The sequence below is a fragment of the Leuresthes tenuis genome, unplaced genomic scaffold (assembly GCF_036924035.1).
Source record: "Leuresthes tenuis unplaced genomic scaffold, fLeuTen1.0.hap1 SCAF_11, whole genome shotgun sequence".
NCBI lineage: Eukaryota > Metazoa > Chordata > Actinopteri > Atheriniformes > Atherinopsidae > Leuresthes > Leuresthes tenuis.
The window spans coordinates 6,186,771-6,206,774 of NW_027325365.1; the positions used below are offsets into that span (position 1 = coordinate 6,186,771).

Below are 20,004 nucleotides of genomic sequence, written 5' to 3' on the forward strand. Positions count from 1 at the left end.
TTTATGTATATGTGTATACAACAATATGATTTACAAAGCCAAAGTACCCATATGAGATGTTTTATACATTTTGTCCAGTTTTTTTGGACCTGCTCAACTATGAACGAAGAAACTAATCTTTTGAGTTACAAAATACTCCAAACGCCTCCACAAGTATTAAAGCAATGTCATTGATGGGAAATGAGTCATTCCCTTGCAAAGATGAAATAGATTTTGTGATATTCTGAAGTCCTTTTGGTTTGACTGCAGAGCATCAAACTAAAAAGTCATAATATCGACTATGCAGTCGTCTAATGTAATCCAAGATAAAGAAAAAAGGGTGCCGTGTTAAAATAAAAACTTCTACTGGTGTTACCAAAGGCTGGGGATCAATTATTTGTCACTACAAGAGCGTGCTTGCCTGGTAAAGTGATGGTTTGTGATATATTTCTAAGAATTATCTGACTAGTTATTTTCAGAGTGGTCCCTTCAGAAATAGGATTTCAGCCAGGTATTCTCCACACATGGATGTGTTCAGGTAGAAGGAGACCGGGCTCTCAGATGTAGACCTCGACACAAAGTGCATTAAGTTGGCTGATCCCTCTCAAACCATATGATTAATTCACTCCCATTCAAACCCAAGCGAGCAAGGAGTGGAGGGACGTGACCAGTGACATAATAGGCTCTGTCAAACAGCCTTGCAAAACGCCCAGACCATTTGTGGTGACAATCCTGATGCCATCAGTTCCATTATAGGTCCCCATTCAAGCCACAAACAAACATAGCTTTACTCCCCAAAAAAGGGGAAAGTCAGCTTTCTGGTGGATCCCTTTGCTCTCTCTGTCAGTTGGCTCAGGGTGGGCATTAAAGCTCGTTTGATTAATCACAAAACAATGAGCTGTTATCAGCAACAAACACAAACGTATGCAGACATATCTAGTCTTCGGATATTGGAGCAGACCTACAGTGCATTTCAAAGAACTGCACCCAACGACTGTGCACAAATCTCCTGTTAAGTGTTATTAACAGTATTTGATTATTTTTTTAACCTTAGCCTGAAATCATCTCAGCGATCGTTACACAAAACCTGTCTGAAAGTTTGGAACATATGCAAAGGTGCTGAAATATTTGATGGAAGGGTTTGTGAGTGTGTTTTCTGGTTGTATAGAACAGCACGCAGTGAAGATGCGAATGAGGGAGCGGAGGAAATGGAGCAGCAAAAAGAGAAATCTCACCGAACAACAGACACGTCAGAGGGCAGATTTCAAATCGGCAAGAAACTATATTGAAAAGCCTCCTCGCGTCAGTTTTGATCAAATAAGGAGAGATTTTGATATAGAGCTGTTCGGGATTTACACGTAAGAGGTGCAAGTACAGAGTATTTGTTCAAACTGTCATAAGTAAGCTTCTCAATTAACATTTTAACAAACATTTATTTAAATGTTATTTTTTTATCTGAAACAATCCATAGACATTAAAAGGACACTAAATCAAATCTTTAAAAAAACGATACTATAAAATGATCAATCTCATCATGAAGAGCATCGGCCTTCTCTGCTTATTTTAGAGTTTAAACTGTTCAACCTGCAACGATGTTAAATATGAGCTTTGTGAAACAGCGAATTGACTAAATAAATGTCTCTGCTGAATAAAAAGCTTCATTTTTTAATACTGTGGAAAAGGATACTTAGATAGATTCATTATTTTTGTTTCAGACTTCAGAAAAAAATATAATTAATCTAATCATCTACCAAAGAAATTAAAGTCAGAGAGGTCTGTTGATGACTTGCTTCACTGTTTCTTTAACCAGTCTGAGGAAAATTCACCGTGTCCTTCTTTTACTCCCCATCAAACCCGGTCTTTCTTCCCGTCGTCTTCCTCGCTTGTCCCGATTTTCACCCACTTCCACGCCCTGTTTGTTCTGTCCGAATACGTCCAGAGGCAGAGATGGAGCCGTTACAAGCGCTTTCTTTGCAGGACACGACGGTTTATTTCTTTAAGAGGCCTTTCACTTTGGTGTGTCACTCACTCCCCTTCCTTTATTTTCTTTTTCTTTCTCTCTTTTTTGTTGTTATTTAAAACTGTTGATGGAGAAGCTTTCATTTAGAAGATCAAAGACTGAGGGAAGTGAGAACTGAAACCTTTTTGTTTACGTAGATTTAAAACTGCGTAAAAATGTTGCTTTGGTAAGATACCAAAACAGATACAATTATGATAAGGCCAACGGTTGTAGCTGGGCTGTAATAATGGCAGTCACAGTACTTTTGTGTAACTGACATTTCTATTATTTAAATTATTAATGATCAAAACAACTTGTGGGAATGTCCTAATTAAACCTCGGTAAAGACAAATCTTATTTTCTGTACCGATGATTTTTTACATATTTTTTAGTAGACAGCGGAGATGAAAATCAGGTAAACCGTCCAGGTGTCATGAAATCAGACAGCAGCCATGGCGCGTGGGATAATGACGCGTTTTTTAATTTTGCGTACTATCTATGCCATTTATTTTTGAGGAATTCCCGTAACCCTGGTAATTGTGCGCGTTATTTAACGCCGAAGAGAATGACACACAATCAGCCTACAATGCACCGACAGGACAGGCAACAATGTTGCTGTAGTGGCGCATTATATATCTGCAATGCATAGTGTGCTTGCAGTTCTCAGTTTGCGGGTAGTTAAACTCATGGGGATAGTTAACTATTTGAAACGATCGACTTTATTTCCTGTTTTTCCAGTATGTCATGTTACATTCAAATTAGCCTTCAAATGAGTTCATGTTCGGGAATAAAACTGCTCGAAAAGTAAAGTAAAAGATAAAAGCAACAACCCCTTCAGTAACCTATGCTTCCTTGCGTGACTCTAGCAATAGATAACTTTATAAAATATCCTTTAACAGTCACGTAAAAGCACCCAAACGTATGATTAATCAGTTTGTGGCATTTTTCTCTCCGAAAATGTCTCTCACAGATCTCCCTCTGGAGCCCCGCCAAATTGAAAGTCGGTCAGAAAATGTTGTCTCATTTAAATTCTCACCTTGAGATCTCTAGTGACTGTTAATGGTCCGAGAGGAGCTGACGCTTAAAGAAAAATTATAATCGAGGTCTATTCTCCTCAGAGTGTGCTACCGTTTGGAGACAGTTCTGTGATGTCCAAACAATTAGACGACATTGAAAACAAAAACACAGTTTCAATGTTCCGCAGAAGGCAGACAGAATCATCAGTTAAACAAAAGGAAATGCATGCAAGGCAGGCAGGGCGCTGCAACCTTACTTACTCTGTGTGCTGTGCTGTGCTGTGCTGTGCTGAGTCTCCGCAGTTTATTTACAAGCCCTAATTTCCATTCGCAGATAGTGTCAAAAATCTGCGACTATTTCTCAGAGATTCCCTTTAACAAGTGGAAACTTAGTGTCCTCCTGCACCATTTTATACATGATGAGCCGGCAGTAATGGGATTATTAAACAAAAACGTTTCAGGCGCTGGCGTTAACCTTTTTTAATGCCTAATTAGGTTTTGCAAAGAAATAATTAGATTCTACAGTGCTTACACTGCCTATATTTTCAAATGGCATCTGCAGCAAACACATCACCCTGCGACACTCATGCCAATAATCTGCGGATGTATGCGCTGCAGTAGTAGTCAGATGTAAGATTTTAAACATGTTGGGACCAAATAAGGTACACTTAAAGCTAAAATAATTACCCTGCACAAGCTATAGGCCAACCTGCACTAATAGGATAGTTTAGTCGAGTGCGCCCCCTTGTGGAGATAATATTTTGGTTCACAATGCGGCGAGAGTGTGGATAGACCGGAAAAAAAACTGCAAAAAAGCTGCAAATCTTCTACAAACGTGATATTATTTATACCCTATTAAACCACTTGAAAAAAGGGATCCTAAACTTTATTTAATGAGCAACTGTTTTGGAGCAGCATTAAACTGAAAAAGAAACGGGGGCGTTGGCGCAGGCGCAGTGAGCAGATGTCAGGACAGCTTTGGAACAATACTGGTGTCCTCAATGTTGCTGCATAATTATAATCGATACTTACATCTCTTAAAACTCATGTAATGTCATTCCTGCAAAAACTTCAAAGAATTTATATTTCATTTTAGCCGATATGTTATTTCATGTTATTATTATGTTTATTTAAGACAGAAACTGTGCATTTCACTCCTGATGTTTAATCAAACTCTCCCAATCAAACACATTTTTATTGGCCTTAGCAGTCCAAGGGGTTGGAATACTGTTCTCTTCCTACATTTATACAATAACGTTGTCTGCCTAAAGTTTGCCAGTAAAGACATGCACTTTGACTTCCTACTTATTATTAGACTTTGCTCACTGCAGCTTCAAGCTTCAGCTTTTCAGTCTTTTCCAACTGAAATGAACAGGTCACAGTTTATTTACAAAAGCTGTTTTAATAAAATGGGTCTAATTATCATTGTTTAATTTGGTTAAATGTTACATATTTTAACTGCCTTGCCCTCAGCTGCACTGCCTGAATCCCAGAACAGTTCCAGGCATTTGAACCATATTTAAATGTTCAAATATATCTATTATTGTTGCAATAATTGTGGGTACATTGAATAGAACATGAAGCAAGTATGTTAAGCATTATACATAAAAATAAATAGTTGATTTCACATGTTCATGGTGTTTATGTGTCTATGACTTTACACTAAATACCAAAATGTACAAACTAAACCATATGTAGAATAAAGGAAAATGTTCTATTTGCAAAAAGTAGAAACTAAATACGGTTATGAATGCACTGTACTAAGGTACATGATAATCACATGTCAGTATAACATTAGTAAAGTTATATATATAGACTGCCCCTGCAAATGTTTGAATACTGTGTGTATTGTGGGGTGTTTCCAGGCTTTCTGGATGGAGAGATCTATCTAAAGACACTTAAATGACAAGGTGAATTACTAAAACTTATATACATATATAGACCTTACGCTCTTTAAATGTATTAGACGCTTCGGTCACTTTATGTCTACTCTTTTTCAAATAATAAGATGATGTTCCCATACGAATCTCGAAAGTGCCCTTTTTCCAAGCACTGTTGCACTTCGATGTTTTCGCCACCAGAGAGAGGCTGTTACGCGTCATCCTGCAGTCTCTCTAAAATATCGCGAGAGGTAGCTTCCGTCCTCGTTTCAGAAGGTCAGCTGATCATTTACTACAGTTACAGTACAAAAGTGACTAGCAGCAATCTGTCACATTTAAGCTAGCCTGCTACGAAACTGATCGTCGTTGTAGCACTGGTAAGATACACGTATATACATTCATAACAGCTCCATACAATACCAACAAGCTGTTGTTTATTCTGTTCATGAATTTTTAAACAGCCAGAATGGGTAACGTTAGCCAGAGTAACACTACTGGAAAAGGCAAGCTAGCTAAAGCTAGCAGAAGTGGTAGCCGGAAGCTAGTAACGATGGCAACAGAATATTCTAGATACTTGCCGCTAACGTGAGCTGACTCTACGTTAATCATGATTAAATTGATGTACAAGTCCTCTCTAACTCTTTATACATGGTTGTTACCGCTCTTAGAAATGATCTCGTATTTTTTCAGTTATTTTCTAGTTAGGCAGTCATTCATCAAGTAATGATGTAATTTAGACCAGATTGGTTAGTGAGCTAGCTAACCACATTTTACTTGGCGCACAGTATTTTAAACGTAACGCGGATCCGTTGTTAGTTCCTATGTTGCTTCTTCTACGGACATCACACTAACATGGGGTAAATATTTTATGTGTAAAAGTCAAGTACATAGATAAGTTAGTCCAGCATCATCTTTAGCTAAATATAGATATGTTAACAGTTTCCTAAAGCACAAAGTGAAATCTCTAAGCTATCTTTTGTCATCACAGTTTAGATACAAAATACAACTGATTTACCAGAAAATGGTCAACTTCTCGCTTGATTTTAGACCATAGGATGTTTAAACCCATTGTGTGCTTGTTAGGTAACTTTCTGAATTTTTTTTTGCATTTGGATTAATCGTTATGGTTTTATGACACCTGTGATATTGTGTTTTCAATGAGAATCTTGTAGGGGAAAGAAATAAAACAAAAATGACTGCACTAAACAGGTGTCAGTGTTGCATCATAATGTTTCTTCTCTTCCAACAGAGCAGCCCCATTCTCAAAGATGGCTGACACAAATCAACAAAACCCACCTCCCCAGCTTGGGCCTTTGGTAAGTTGGCTGTTATAACACTAGATTTACACCTTCTAGCTAAGAACATGTCCGCATTGCATTTTTCTAGGGGTGATGACCTCTAGCAGGGCTTTGGGGAGAACGTCTTCCTCGTACCTCATCAAAGACGTGTGAGGGTTGAATACATAGCTTACCATAGCCATATTCTCATAAAAATAGCATTATAATGCTGCAACAAAGACTCCCTCATTATACCACAGTTGTCCACCTTTTTCATTCTCACTGAACAAACAGAGTCAGCATAATTCAATCCTATTTATGCATACAGCACCAATTTACAACTAAAGTAATCTCATACTTTTTCTCGTACTTTTAGGAGACTCCAGATGACAGCTTAGTGCCGTCTCAATGTTTGCTTTAAATTGTGGCCAAAGTGCTTCAGTGTTTAGAGCAGCATGAGACAGCTTTGATTTACACCAAAAGTAGCATGTACTTTGTACACGCAGCTATAACAAGCTAATTAGTCTTTCCCATTGCATGTAGTTGCTGGTTTATCATCAGTGAGCTGTCATCTACCTCTGCCTGCCTCAAGACAGCTTTGTCACTATGACTACATAAAGGAATGGCCTTAGGCTGTATCATGTAGGCTGGGTTTCTGATGATCATGACTCAGTTATCAGACTATACTTTTGAGTGGACAAGGGGACATAGAATAAGCTGCCAGCTGTCCTAGAACACATGTACAAATCAATGAGTTTCATCTCTTTTTGTCCACAGATTGTCACAGTCAGTTCTGTAGTTGTGTGCTTCTTTGAAGAAAAAGTGGTCTGTGCCTATTTTTATTGCCTCAACCTCAACAGCCTCAGTAAAAATATGTGCCAACCCGAGAGATGTGATCCCATTGAAGCTGAGTTGAGCTGAAGCTGAGGCTTTACACATAAGTCAATTTTTCTCTGAGACACCTCCATACCTTTCAAATGGGCAAGGTGTTATGAAGGTGTGTCCCACTTTTAACAAGTTGTGTGTAAGGGAGTTGTAAGAGTACAGCACATAAGGTGACAAAGGCCCAACACTCACCAGCAATGTTCAGTTGGCTGTATGATCTCCTACTATCAATGGGCTCCTACTATCCACAGAATCAGAACAACTCGTTTCTCTTCACAATAAATGTGGACTAAGTTATACAAACTGGTGTGTTTTATGTTTTTAAAGTATATTTTCGAGGCTTGTGTTTGGCTTCACTTTAAGACCAAGCTGAAATTTAGCTAAATGTATTCATCCAAGAAGGGAAAATAAGCATAGATGGATAAATAATCAGAATTATATTTATATTGTTGCGGATCTGAGCTGATAAATACCTGCTGCTAATGCAAAGCCTCTTTATGCAGGACTGAATGCTGATTGAATGCTCCCCTTTTGTAGATTAAATCCACATGTTAGCAGCCATCAGTGTTCTTATAATCCAGTGTAAAAGGGTAATCCGTTGCCTTATTACAGCAGTTTTGTAGCTTGTCTTGTACTGGTAAAAAATTATTGATTCATTAGTACACTTCTCAAGTGCCCGACATCTTGAATATACAGTAATAAATGCAAAGTGTTAAAGTGTCTTTGTGTTACACTTTACACACACAGCACTGGTTGGGATCACTTTAAATATCCCTGTCCTCTGCTTCTACTTTCTGCTTGTTACTGATTTCAAACCTACACGATGGAAATGGCACATTTGATTAAGATTTTGACCATGCAGTAAATCAAGCCCTTCTGGTTCTTTGTTTTAAAAGGTCCACAAACATATTTTCTGTTTACGAAATGTGAGCAGAAATAACAAAACCTGAAAGTTTCTCCACTGGCACCAACAAGGAGCTCTGTTACTAAGAATTACTAAGAGTTGACCTTTCAGCACGCTCAATTTAATTTTGCTTAAAAACTGCAGTTTTTAACATGCCACCATTTGGAAATCAGGTCATCACACTTGTGGAGGTTCAGAGTGACCAATTGTGACCTGGGGTGTCTAAGACTTTGCATGCTTCTCTGTCATATGTGATTATGTAAGCTCAGCAGTAAACCTTTAAATTTTTGGTTTCAGTCTTATAAATGTCTTTTAATTTTTGTTTGTATTTTGTCTCAACAGCAATTTTTGATGAGCAACAAGCTGGAAACGGCGATGTGGCTTTCTCGTCTCTTCACAGTCTACTGTTCAGTAATGTTTATCCTACCGGTGTTGGGGTGAGTTCGCTCAGTCACTGTGTAAAATATACCCAACTTAACTAGTTTGAATGTTAATCAAGTATAAGCAGACGTCAGAATATTTGTTTGTGGATTTCAGACCATATGCTGCTGCTAACTTCTATCAGAGAGCCTTGTTAGCGAATGCGCTCACCAGTGCGCTTCGGTTACATCAGAGGCTTCCACGCTTTCAGCTAAGTAGAGCTTTTCTGGCCCAGGCTCTGCAGGAGGACAGCTGCCATTACCTGCTGTATTCCCTCATCCTGGTCAACTCTTACCCGATAACAAGTATCCTTTCACCCTAATTAAGTCCTAAATAATGATTCTGAAAGTGGTGCAGTGCAGAATGATTATTTGATAACATTGTCTTGTTTGTATTGATTGAAAGATCTGTAATTTATTTATTGTATTGTTTCTTTCATACTGATGGTCTATTGAGATTTCCCGTGGAACCCAAGAGTAGTCAACATTAATTAAAAACAACAACAACATGTGTCACATGTGTCTTTTGAAACGATCCTTAATATCCTTGTGCCCAGTGAGCATCTTCCCAGTTTTCCTGTTTTCTTTGCTTCATGCAACTACCTACACAAAGAAAGTTCTCGATGTGAGTATGAGTCACTAATCACTTGCTCTGGCTTTTATTGCTGTTCATTTAAACGTATGTCTGAAAGCAGTTTGAACAAACATTGCTTAGTGCCCGGGGGGGCCATTAGCAGCAGCTAAATCGTATTTTAATTATCTGCTTAATCAACCAGCCATTGCTGAGAGACCCAAAATTCAACCCTGAAGTCTTATAGAAGCTAATCAACACTAAGGGGATTTCCTTTACATTTACTCCATGTAAATTCTTGTATTCACTGCCTAATGTTATATTTTTCTTGTAGTCTCTTGGCCCCAGCAGCCTGATGTTCATCAGAAACCTCTTGGACAAACTTACAACCAATCAGCAGAACATCCTGAAGTTTATCGCCTGTAATGAGATTTTCTTAATGCCTGCTACTGTTTTCATGCTCTTCAGGTATGTTCACCACTGAAGTCATCTATTTCTGTTGTCAGGAGACATTGACGATCCTTAACCTCATAATATATGAGCCTGGATTTGCTCCATTCTGTGTGTGGTGGAAGTAATGATTGTTCAACCTCATAAATTAGTATCACTGAATTGTGCCACCAAATGCATATTTTCATATCAACATTCAGATGGGTACAGATATTACAGATAGCTTGTTGAACAGCTTTTGATTATACACATGTTATTGCATTTATATTAATACTGCAAGCTTGTCAACTTATCGGTTTATGTCTTGTCAACAGTGGCCAGGGAAGCTTGTTGCTACCTTTCATTTACTACCGATTCCTCACTCTTCGCTACACATCCAGAAGAAATCCATACTGCCGGTAAGGTGTTGATTAATACGGTATTGTCACAAAATATATATGTATGTTGAAGTCTGCAAGCTGCTGAAGATCGTACAAAATGAGCTCGAACAGCATGAAAAAAAAAAAGCATTAAACTTTGGAGTTTTTGGAGCTGCTTTCCTAAGATTTTAGATTTACCTTTAGGTTGATGTTTATGGCTGACATTGGCTGAACTATGGTACAGTGTTAGTGTAGAGTGACTGCTGCAATTCCCGGGTTTGTCCACAGGACTGCGCTGTTTGTTAAAAACTGTAGCCAGGCTTTGCCTGTATGTTGTTTATTAGAGCAGCAAATGATGTGCTCTTATCAGTCAGCAGTGAACATTGTTTTACTAAAGCTGCTGCACTTGATCAAAGCTTTCAGGATTATAAGAGTAATATGCATAATGGAGATGATAATTCCTGTTGACTGATTTTTAAAAAAAAAAAACACTGCTGCTGTAAAAAGCAGTAATGTACAGTAGTGTCATTTGTAAAATATAACTTGGATTATTGTACATTTGAAAATGTTAAAGGTGCCATTTAATTATTTTCTATGAGTTTCTTTTAACAGCTTTTTAATCACGAGTTAACAGTTGGAATGTAATATTTATTCCATCAAAACTCACATTTAGGATTTATTTAACTGAACAGTCAGAGCTGAGAACTTAAAACGTCATCTTTCCGCCCAGCACCTTGTTCACAGAGCTGCGGATTCTTCTGGAGCACTTCATCATGAAGCCTGCCTGTCCCGCCTTCTTCAGGAGGATGTGCCTCAGCAGTATCGCCTTCATCAGCCGCCTCGCTCCCACAGGAGTCTGATTACTTTTTGTTTTCTTCCCGTTTTATTTTTCAACTATGTAAGATGTGACTTAAACTATGATGGGGACAGACTTTGCCATCAATGGACGAAACTTTGCTTTGAATGTCAACTTTACAGTCTGAGCTCCAACTTTTCTGTATATCTGAGTACAGCTGAAGATGAGCCAGTAATGCACTGAAGTCTAATGGTGATAATTCTTTTCCCAACATCTTAGTGTGACCTCATTCAAACAGCGGACACCCTCTGACTTTTTTACGTTCACTGAAGAGCACAGCTGACATCTGTGTATAGGCTGGTTTTTTTTTGTTTTTTTTTTAATTCTTCCTTTCATGTCATTATTTATTCATGAAATTGTTTATTCTATGACAAAATATTAACATTCTGAGATGAATAACTTAATTGAAATGTGCTTATACATAATTATCTTTCTTTAGAAAGTCATGTACTTTTCTTCACAGCTTCCACCTTCTGATTTATTCTGTTGTTATCACTTGTCTAAATGCCTAAATACTATAATACTTTAGATTTTTTTTATGTAATATATACCATCATCCGAGTCTTTAAAAAACTAAGTTATGTAGCTATGATGTCAAAACATGTGTTAAACTGAAAAAAATATCTGCTGTATTTTTAAAAAACATTTTAAGGTACCAGACATTCTGCTGTAGGGTTCATATTTGAAATTATTTGCACAATGCATGTCACTCCTCTGAATGCATCTTGACATTATTTCTCAGTTTTTGTCGTTCATTAATCTTGCTCTAGGTTTCCTGCTTAATGCTCGCTCTGTTTTTCTATCATGTTTAATGTGCTTATATGTCTACAGACACACCACATTTTTATGGCAGGAATAAAGTTATCTCTTAAATAAACCAGTAAAAGAATTGTCATGGGGTTCATTTTGGTCATTTCTTGCCATTGCAATATTTGATTGTGATCTTTTATGAACAAGTCTAAGTAATCACTGCTCCGCAGTAAAAATGTATCTATATACAGATAGATATATATTAGACGTTGAATAGTATAAAGATATCAACCTTTGTGGTGACATGGTATAGCTTTTTTTTTCTTTTGTTGCGACATTTTACAGCTTATTTCGTAACGCCAAACTCAATTAATATGCTTTTAGTGAAATAATTGCAAGCTTCGTACAGTATTCCAAAAAGGAGAAAAAAATCAGCCAGCCAATCAGCTTTCGATTTAAATTTTTCTTTTCTCTTTCATCCAATGGAATCGCAGCTTGTTACAGGCTGCAGTGTTACCATTGGCAACGTCAACTGCGTACCAGATTGTGGCAGAGACAGTTATTGCTTGATGTTGGCGTTAAAATAAGCCTGAAACTTAATCAAAAACACACAACAACAAAAAAATGGCCGCAGCTGTTTGACGTCGATCAGTAGATTCCGTTAAAGATGATTTCTGCTCAACGAAGAAGACAGCTGGCTGGCAACTTAATCGTGTTAGTCAATCAGCTTGCAAGCTAGTGCTAGCACGTTTAGCTAATCTTCTTTCTTAAAATAATCCCCGTCTCAACTGGGATCGTTGTCTTCTTGGGATTCGGCTGAATTTTGTACTAAGAAGTTGAAAACTTGCAGAAGTGGACAAAGACTAATGAGACCTGCAATCGTGTGACTAAGTCGCCTACCTGGAAGATTTGCATCATTCGTCTCACAAAGTAAAGACTGCAAAAGAAGAAGATGGAGATCCACCTCAATAGAGTTGATTATATGCAGGTAGCACAAAGTAGAAGCAGCTCTTTTAGAAGTCTGCCAGTCTCATTTTGAATGTATTGAATCAAAGCTGATTAAGGATATAGTTTTATTGAAATACAGTGTATGTTCATCCCTGCTCTGTTGTTTTAGGTTGGAGTGACATCCCAGAAAACTATGAAACTACTTCCAGCATTGGGAAAAAAGGCAACTCAAAAGGTAATACCTCTGCTCAGAGCATTTTCAGTGTTTAACTAAGAGGCGTACATGATGATAATTTATGGTTTTTGTGTCATTTCTGATATTTTTTCCATGAAATTGTTAAATACTAGACTAAAGTTAAAATTTTCATAGTTGTCATAAAACCAAACCTGTAAAATTAAATTAACCCCAAACCGTAATCCCAGATATAGTCTTTTTATCTGCAAAAGAATAAAAGCTGAAAGTAAATGAGTATATAATAATTTCACTGTTGAGAGTTTCATTGTCCAGAGTGGGATTGCAGAGGATGAATTAATTGATTAGTTTCACAGTTTAAAGACAGAAACTTCTCAATATATTTAGCCCATTTTGACCTTGTGCAAGTTATGTGCCTTTTACCTTTCAAGCCTCGAGTGACACAACATTTTCAAGACTCATGAACTGTTAAACATGAGGGCAAAGAAAGTATTTTACAGTAAAAGTAGACATTTCAACCTCTCAAATGTTTTTTTTTTTTTTAATGTTTCCATTTTCTTTAGAGACTGAGAAATGGATCGTTTCAGTGGACATCTTTAAGATTCCTAGGAAACACTCAGGTTTCTCTCTCTGTAAAGGGATCTTGTGGTGCCGTATGCTTTGCCTCACTTTATTTCTCTGGATAGAGCCTGCACTTATGAATTCATCCAGTGTTCCTGGTTGGAGATTTCTTTGCAATCACTACATCATCATCCCAGATAATGATTCCAGCTTCCATTGACCATATACAGAGATTTTACTGATGGTTTGATCTTTTATATCAGCTGAGAATAGGATGGAAGGCAAAGCGGGGATGCTACACTGAAAGACATTTCAGGATGACATTTCTGAAAGTGTAGCATCCAGGAGTGTTTACACAAACATTATGCAGATTATTGCTTACCCTGGATTGGAATGTGGACATAGAATTAAGGCGAAACAGGTGCGTGTTCTGTCATCATGCTTGATGGTGGTCTTGTGTTTCAGGTTGCTATTGCAGATCACGATGGTATACTTACATGTTTTGGGATGAAGAAGGGAGAGGCAGTGGTGAGTTGAGATTTTCTTCTCATTATCCAGATATGTTAAATTGACATAAATTGTTTCTGCAATCAAGAAATTTGACTGTCTGTTTCAGCCCGTGTTTAAAACACTCCCAGGGCAGAAGATAGTCAGAATGGACCTTGGAGGTGCTGCTGGAACTCCCCAGGAGAAGATCTTTGTCTGTTCTGGTTCTCAGGTGCGAGGATTCACCAAGAAAGGAAAACAGTTCCTCACCTTTGAAGCCAACCTAACGGAAAGCATTAACGCCATGTATGAACAGCTTCACCTCATTCTGACCTTCTCTGCTTGAGTGAATTGTGCAAAAATGTATGAGCTCTACCATACTGAGGGATGCTGCTTATGTCTTTTCCAGGCATGTATCTGGCGCTGATCTTTTTGTGTGTGCAAGTTACATCTACAACCACTACTGTGACTGCAAGGATCAAGACTACTTCCTCTCTGGAGACAAAATCAATGATGTCATATGTTTGTCTTCAGAGAAGCTCTCTCGACCAATCCCAGTCTTAGCTTGCCAAGATCGAGTTCTCAGAGTCTTGCAGGTAAAACAAGTTCATATTTAGTCTTCTCTTTTGGTGAGTTGTTTTACCTGACCAAGGGATTTCTTTACTATGATTTTATTTATCTTTAATTGTAGGGATCTGAACTTGCCTATGACATTGAAGTCCCTGGCCCTCCATCAGTCTTGGAACTGTACAACAAAGATGGAGGCAAGTCAGTTTGTCTATTCACCCTGATAGTAAATCTTGAAAATGCATCATCCAGAGCAGATATAACATAATGTCATTGATCTTCGCTTCAGGAGAGGAAGTCCTTTATGGAACCACAGATGGAAAAATAGGATTGATTCAGATCGGTGAGCGCTCCGCTGACACCAAATGGGAAATTGATAATGACAAAAGGAAAGGAGGTATAGTTCATTGTTTCTCGCATATCTAAACTGACATTTCTGTCCTTTTTATATCCACACAGACAGTATGCCAATTATGTTTTGGTTCAACACCACAATGACTGTTTCCTGTCTTTCATCAGGAATTCTTTGCATCGATACTTACGACATTATTGGAGATGGAGTGAACGACATCCTGGTGGGCAGGGATGATGGAACAGTTGAGGTCTATGGTTTTGACAGCTCCAACGAGCCCACCTTACGCTTTGAACATGTGAGTCTTTGCCTAGCAGATATTATAATCATTAAGTATACATTCAGATCAGAGTACACTAATTTATTGACAAGTTTAACCTTGTTACATTTGTCTTACTACTGTAAGAAATCACTACTATAATTGACTGAAACAGCTAACTAATGCTAGTATTTGGTTGGTTCATTGTAAAGTACAACCAATGATACATATTTTTGTAACTTTCCTGGTATACTGGTCACTTTTCTCTATGCTTGATCTTTTTAGTTCTATTTAGCTGGAGGGATATTATTATTATTATTATCGTTACACCAAAATAATCTAAGTACTGACAGGATGTCACGACAAAGTGTCATGAGAATTGTTCCCTCAACTTTAAAGATTGTTTTTCTTTTAAAAACAGACAATGCACATTAATTTACAGGACTACTTTATGCAAGCTGATTTTCAAGAAATTAACGAGAAATCACAACCAAATTAGCTTAAATGGAAAAACAAATGATAAATTCACGTTTTAATGTGTGATCGATGAGCAATTTCAACCATAACCGATAAGTACATTTACTGAACTATCATTTAAGAAATATTGACACAATGTCGGTGGTGTGTTGGCATTTCACATTTTATCATAGCAGCCAAAATTATTCAAAGACATCTCTTCTGTAATCAAAATAGTTGATCCACTTTGTGCTTTTTAACTCTGTAGTGAATTTCCAACTGGCAGAGGTGCCACTGAACAAAGCTGAACGTTAGAGTGGAGCAAACTGTGCTCACATGAAAGATCTGAGATGTCTTTGTTTAACTGCAGGAAGCTTTACAGTTATCTTAACAATGCAGTTTAGGTTGTTGCAGTCTGTTACAGTCAGACTTGGGCCACAAAATGGTCTTCACGTTAAATTAATAAGAATATTCTTGATAAATGTTAACACTGACAACAAAAATGCATTGCAGACATTTTTTTTAATCTTTGCTGTGCTTTGAACAGGCATCAGCAGCACGATCACCTTCTTTCTCACTGACAGCAGCCTCGTGCACAGGAATAAGATCCATTGACCTAATAAAAATTTATTCAGACAGCAGTTCAACAGAGTTTGCTTTCTCATCTCCAACTGGCAATCCTCCATATTCAGTGTTGCAGCTTTTCCTACTTGTGTACGAGTCTTAAAAATCAGTTTTAATCAAATTCACGCTGTTTTTCCAGTTCCCAAAGAAAATTATTTGGAGGCAGTTGTGGCTATGATGAATCCTGAATTTCTTAGTGTAGTGTATCAAGTAGATTATCGCAGAAAGTTTTCAGGGTTTTTTGCCTAATTGTATGAAGTATGAACTTATCTAATCACTGCTGTAAATAAAAACTGAGACAACAGACTTTCAGCTTAAGAAATATATCATTTTAAAAATGCTGATCACACTTCTAAATGTCCAAAAACATTAGTTTTTATGAGCAGTAAATATTTGGCTCCACATTAATGACCAAAATGTCCTTTCCCTCTTGGTCACAGGTGTTGTCAGAGAGTGTGACATCCATGCAAGGTGGCTGTGTGGGAAAAGAGTCTTATGATGAGATTCTGACTGCCACCTATACAGGTTAGATGAGACTTTTTTCCAAGCAGTGCAGTGGGTGAACCCTCAGTAACTGTGGTTGATTTTTCTGTCTATCTCCTCTATTTCACTTTTAACCAAAGACACTATCTCTTGAACTGTTCAGAATTCACAAAGGTTTAGTCTCTATAAAAAGTAGAGAAGCCGTAGTATCTGATCTGAACAACTGTTTCTCTTCCAGGATGGGTGACTGGTTTGACAACGGAACCCCAGAAGGCTGAGGCTGGTCCAGGAGAAGAGGTCAGGATGAGCAAAGAGACCCAGTCTAAAGTAGAGGCACTCAGGTATCAGCACAATAATGTATTCATTTGAGCCTTTGGTTGAAAACGAATCTGTTCTCCAGTCAGTCATATTGTTTGCTCATTTTAAGGGCTGAGCTGGATCAGCTGCAGGTTAAAGTCCTGCAAGGACGTGAGCAGTACCAGCAGACCACTCAGTCAAGCACAGCCGTCTCTGCTGTGCCCGTCTTCAGCATCAATGACAAGTTCACACTCTGTCAGGATGATGCCAGCTACAGCCTCACCCTGGAAGTGCAGACGGCCATCGACAACCTGCTGCTTCAGGTGGAGGCAGCGATTAATTACTCTCATGTTACCACATTTCAGATATGAACATGCAGAACTAACTTTTATTTCATCTTTTACACAGAGTGATGTCCCCATCGACCTCTTGGATGTGGATAAAAACTCAGCTGTTGTCAGTTTCAGTGAATGTGACTCAGAGGTGAGCTGTATAAACATTCTGTTCAAATAAAACCACAAACCAACCCTCTCTCCCAGAGGCCTGATTCTTGTCTTTTTTTGTCTTTGTTTTTTCAAACAGCAAAATGGGAACTTCCTCTTGGCCACATACAGATGTCAGGCAAACACAACCAGACTTGAGCTTAAGGTAACCAACACGTATCACTCTGCTGCTCAATGAAGCCAACAGGGTTTTCCGTTAATTCAACGCAGTGTTAACTGTTGTGTATAATACGGTGGACCATCATTCTTAAAATAGATGCCTTTATGAAGGCGTACATGGACACCGCATTAAAAACAGTTACACACTGAAGAACAATGTGTGTAATCCACAACCATCTGTATTCCTAGGTGAGATCCATTGAGGGACAGTACGGGACCCTGCAGGCTTACATCACCCCGAGACTGCAGCCTAAGACCTGCCAGGTCCGCCAGTACCAGATCAAACCCCTGTCCCTGCACCAGCGGACACACAGCATAGACCCAGACAGGTGAAGATTCCGGTCCTTGGGACCCACTGCCCTGCAACACTGGTTTAAGTTGATGGCAGTTATGTGAAAGCAGTGACACTTGCTTCTGTGTTGTTTTTTTTTAAATGAACATCATTTTATCTTCTTCATTCTGTTTCAGGCCCATGAACCGGCTCAGCCTGGTGGGGCAGTTCAGTTTTGCTGAGATCCACTCCTGGGTAGTTTTCTGCTTGCCAGAGGTGCCTGAGAAAACACCAGCTGGAGAGAGCATTACTTTCTATTTCCATAACACTTTCCTTGGCACGCAGCTTGAAGCCACCTACTGGTAAACGCGTGCACACAGTAAAGATGCTTTCAGCTTTATATACTATAAGTTTATCAAGAGACTGTCCAGCACCTGAAGTGTAAATGAAATGTCCCATGCTGCATGAATGTTTCCTGAAAAAATTTATTTTACATGCTGAATACTTAAAAAACAATTAATTTGAACATTTGATGTAGTCTTCATCTTAAAATGTTCTTGGTTATAAACATGTTTTTTTTTTTTTCAGTAAAGGGGAGGGTCACTTCAAGTCCGACAACATCTCTACTATCTCTATACTGAGCGATGTTCTCTCTAAAGAAGCTACCAAAAAGAAAATCAATCTAAACATTTCATATGGTATGTGTCTTGTTATTTTGATTTAATTTTTGGCTGACAGGTGTTTGTTTGCAGTTATCTACATGTTTATTAATCTTCCAGATATCAGTGATGACTCTGTGAACCATACCCTCACGATGATCCATCCAAAGCTGGAATACCAGTTGTTGCTGGCTCGGAAAGTTCAGCTTGTCGATGCTCTGAAAGTAAGTGTTTTTATAATAAAAGAGCTGCTGAGTTTAAGGGTTTAATGCAGCTAGAAGACAACTTGTGCCTTAATATGATCACTTAGATGTTAATCAGCACTGCTTTATATGTCAGTTAGTGTAATTTAGACATTTAGCTAAAAGCAACCGTTTCACTTATTCCCTGTGAGTGTTTGTTTTTTAGAGGGTGCAGGACGTGCGTCACCATCATTTCCTTTGTGGTTCACAGGAGCTTCAGGTTCACGAAGGGAACGCCGATTTCCTTATCCCAGAGTATCGCAGCATCTTGGATGAGTCCGGTAATCTTCTTGAGGAGTACAAGAAGCAGCCAGCACACCTTGAAAGGCTCTACGGTGAAGTTTAACTTCCATTCATTGTCACTGCATTTCAGCATTATTAAGCATGTTGTCATGCAGTCAGTTATATTTTATTTGCATTTCTTTTTGCTCCAGGAATGATCACAGACCTCTTCATCGACAAATTCAAGTTCAAGGGCCAGAATGTGAAAACAAAGGTGTCCTCGTTGCTGGAGATACTCGATAATTACGACCTAAACTCACTTTTAGATTTTTTCAATGTAGCATGAAGTTAGATCACAGTTATTTCTTAACTCTGTGCTGTTTTTATATTGTAAAAATAGCAGCTTTATGCTGCAAAAGTAACAATTTTTGTCAATTTTGTTATTTAGAAACTGTTGTCCTGATAAACTGTGCATGATATTTAAATGTTGATCCTATTTTTTGATAGCTTTATCAACATGTCTACCACAAGGTTGCCAGAAAGGTGCAGCTTTCTTTTTTATATGTTCAGCCTTGTTTGGAGTTTGAAGTTTCATTGGCTAATATAAAATCCTTAAAACCTCTTGAATGTTTTTTTGCATCATAGCATTAATAGGAGTGTGAGTAACCCCTCTTAAAGTAAAAATGAGCTGAGAAAGATTATAATATTTATCATTTAAGGGGCTGAAACTACAAGAAAATCATATTCTAGAAAAAAAGTTGTTATAGAGACCATATATGAGAAATGTTTAATATATTTTCTTCTTCACGTGTTCAGGTCTCATTACTTAAACTGTCAGTTTTGCAATAACTTGACTAATAAAACTATAAATCAACTGCCGTACATATTTATTTCTTTATAGTTTTCCAAACATTTGAAAATTACACTGTGCAGATTTACTCAAATCTTAAAACTGTATTTTATTCTGGAAGAATAATTATTGTACAAATATAGAGTAATCCTTTGTAAGTTTTACATGGAGTTTTATTAAATGTAGAAATGTTTTAAACGATTTAACCAGTTAGCAGTTTTAAGGTGGTTAGTGTTATTTTCAACTGTGTATGTAAGTTACGTTAATTATTTACAGTTCTAACCTTATTGGAATTTTTTTTTCAAATTAAGCAACTTTACAGGAGAGCTTTGATACATAATCAACCACATACATGCAGAAAATCTTTTTACTACCCCACCCAAAAAAAATCGCTACCCAAGGTTAAAAAAAAAATGGCTGACAGAGTTACGTCAAAAACGTACGATTAGAGTTACTAACACTGAAATACAAAAGTTTGTGTGTATCTTCTATATAACGTTCGTCTGTACGTAACTATTGTGTCAAAC

At 37.8% G+C, this 20,004-nt stretch overlaps 2 protein-coding genes across 2 annotated transcripts; both read left to right on the forward strand.

Annotated features, from left to right (window-relative positions):
* Positions 1-5,162: 5,162 nt before the first annotated feature.
* On the forward strand, positions 5,163-11,484 carry tmem33 (transmembrane protein 33). The gene is made up of 8 exons (XM_072395210.1): positions 5,163-5,251; positions 6,124-6,190; positions 8,283-8,377; positions 8,478-8,665; positions 8,917-8,984; positions 9,265-9,398; positions 9,695-9,778; positions 10,470-11,484. Exons 2-8 carry the CDS (start codon positions 6,143-6,145, stop codon positions 10,597-10,599), a joined length of 747 nt encoding a protein of 248 aa, XP_072251311.1. The 5' UTR covers positions 5,163-5,251; positions 6,124-6,142; the 3' UTR covers positions 10,600-11,484.
* Positions 11,485-11,873: 389 nt separating this feature from the next.
* Positions 11,874-19,494, forward strand: bbs7 (Bardet-Biedl syndrome 7). The gene is made up of 19 exons (XM_072395211.1): positions 11,874-12,333; positions 12,463-12,528; positions 13,513-13,575; positions 13,664-13,839; positions 13,943-14,129; positions 14,225-14,297; positions 14,390-14,497; positions 14,620-14,750; positions 16,232-16,316; positions 16,513-16,615; positions 16,702-16,894; positions 16,980-17,054; positions 17,154-17,219; positions 17,423-17,562; positions 17,702-17,866; positions 18,093-18,202; positions 18,284-18,387; positions 18,617-18,740; positions 18,840-19,494. Exons 1-19 carry the CDS (start codon positions 12,298-12,300, stop codon positions 18,971-18,973), a joined length of 2,139 nt encoding a protein of 712 aa, XP_072251312.1. The 5' UTR covers positions 11,874-12,297; the 3' UTR covers positions 18,974-19,494.
* Positions 19,495-20,004: the final 510 nt, after the last annotated feature.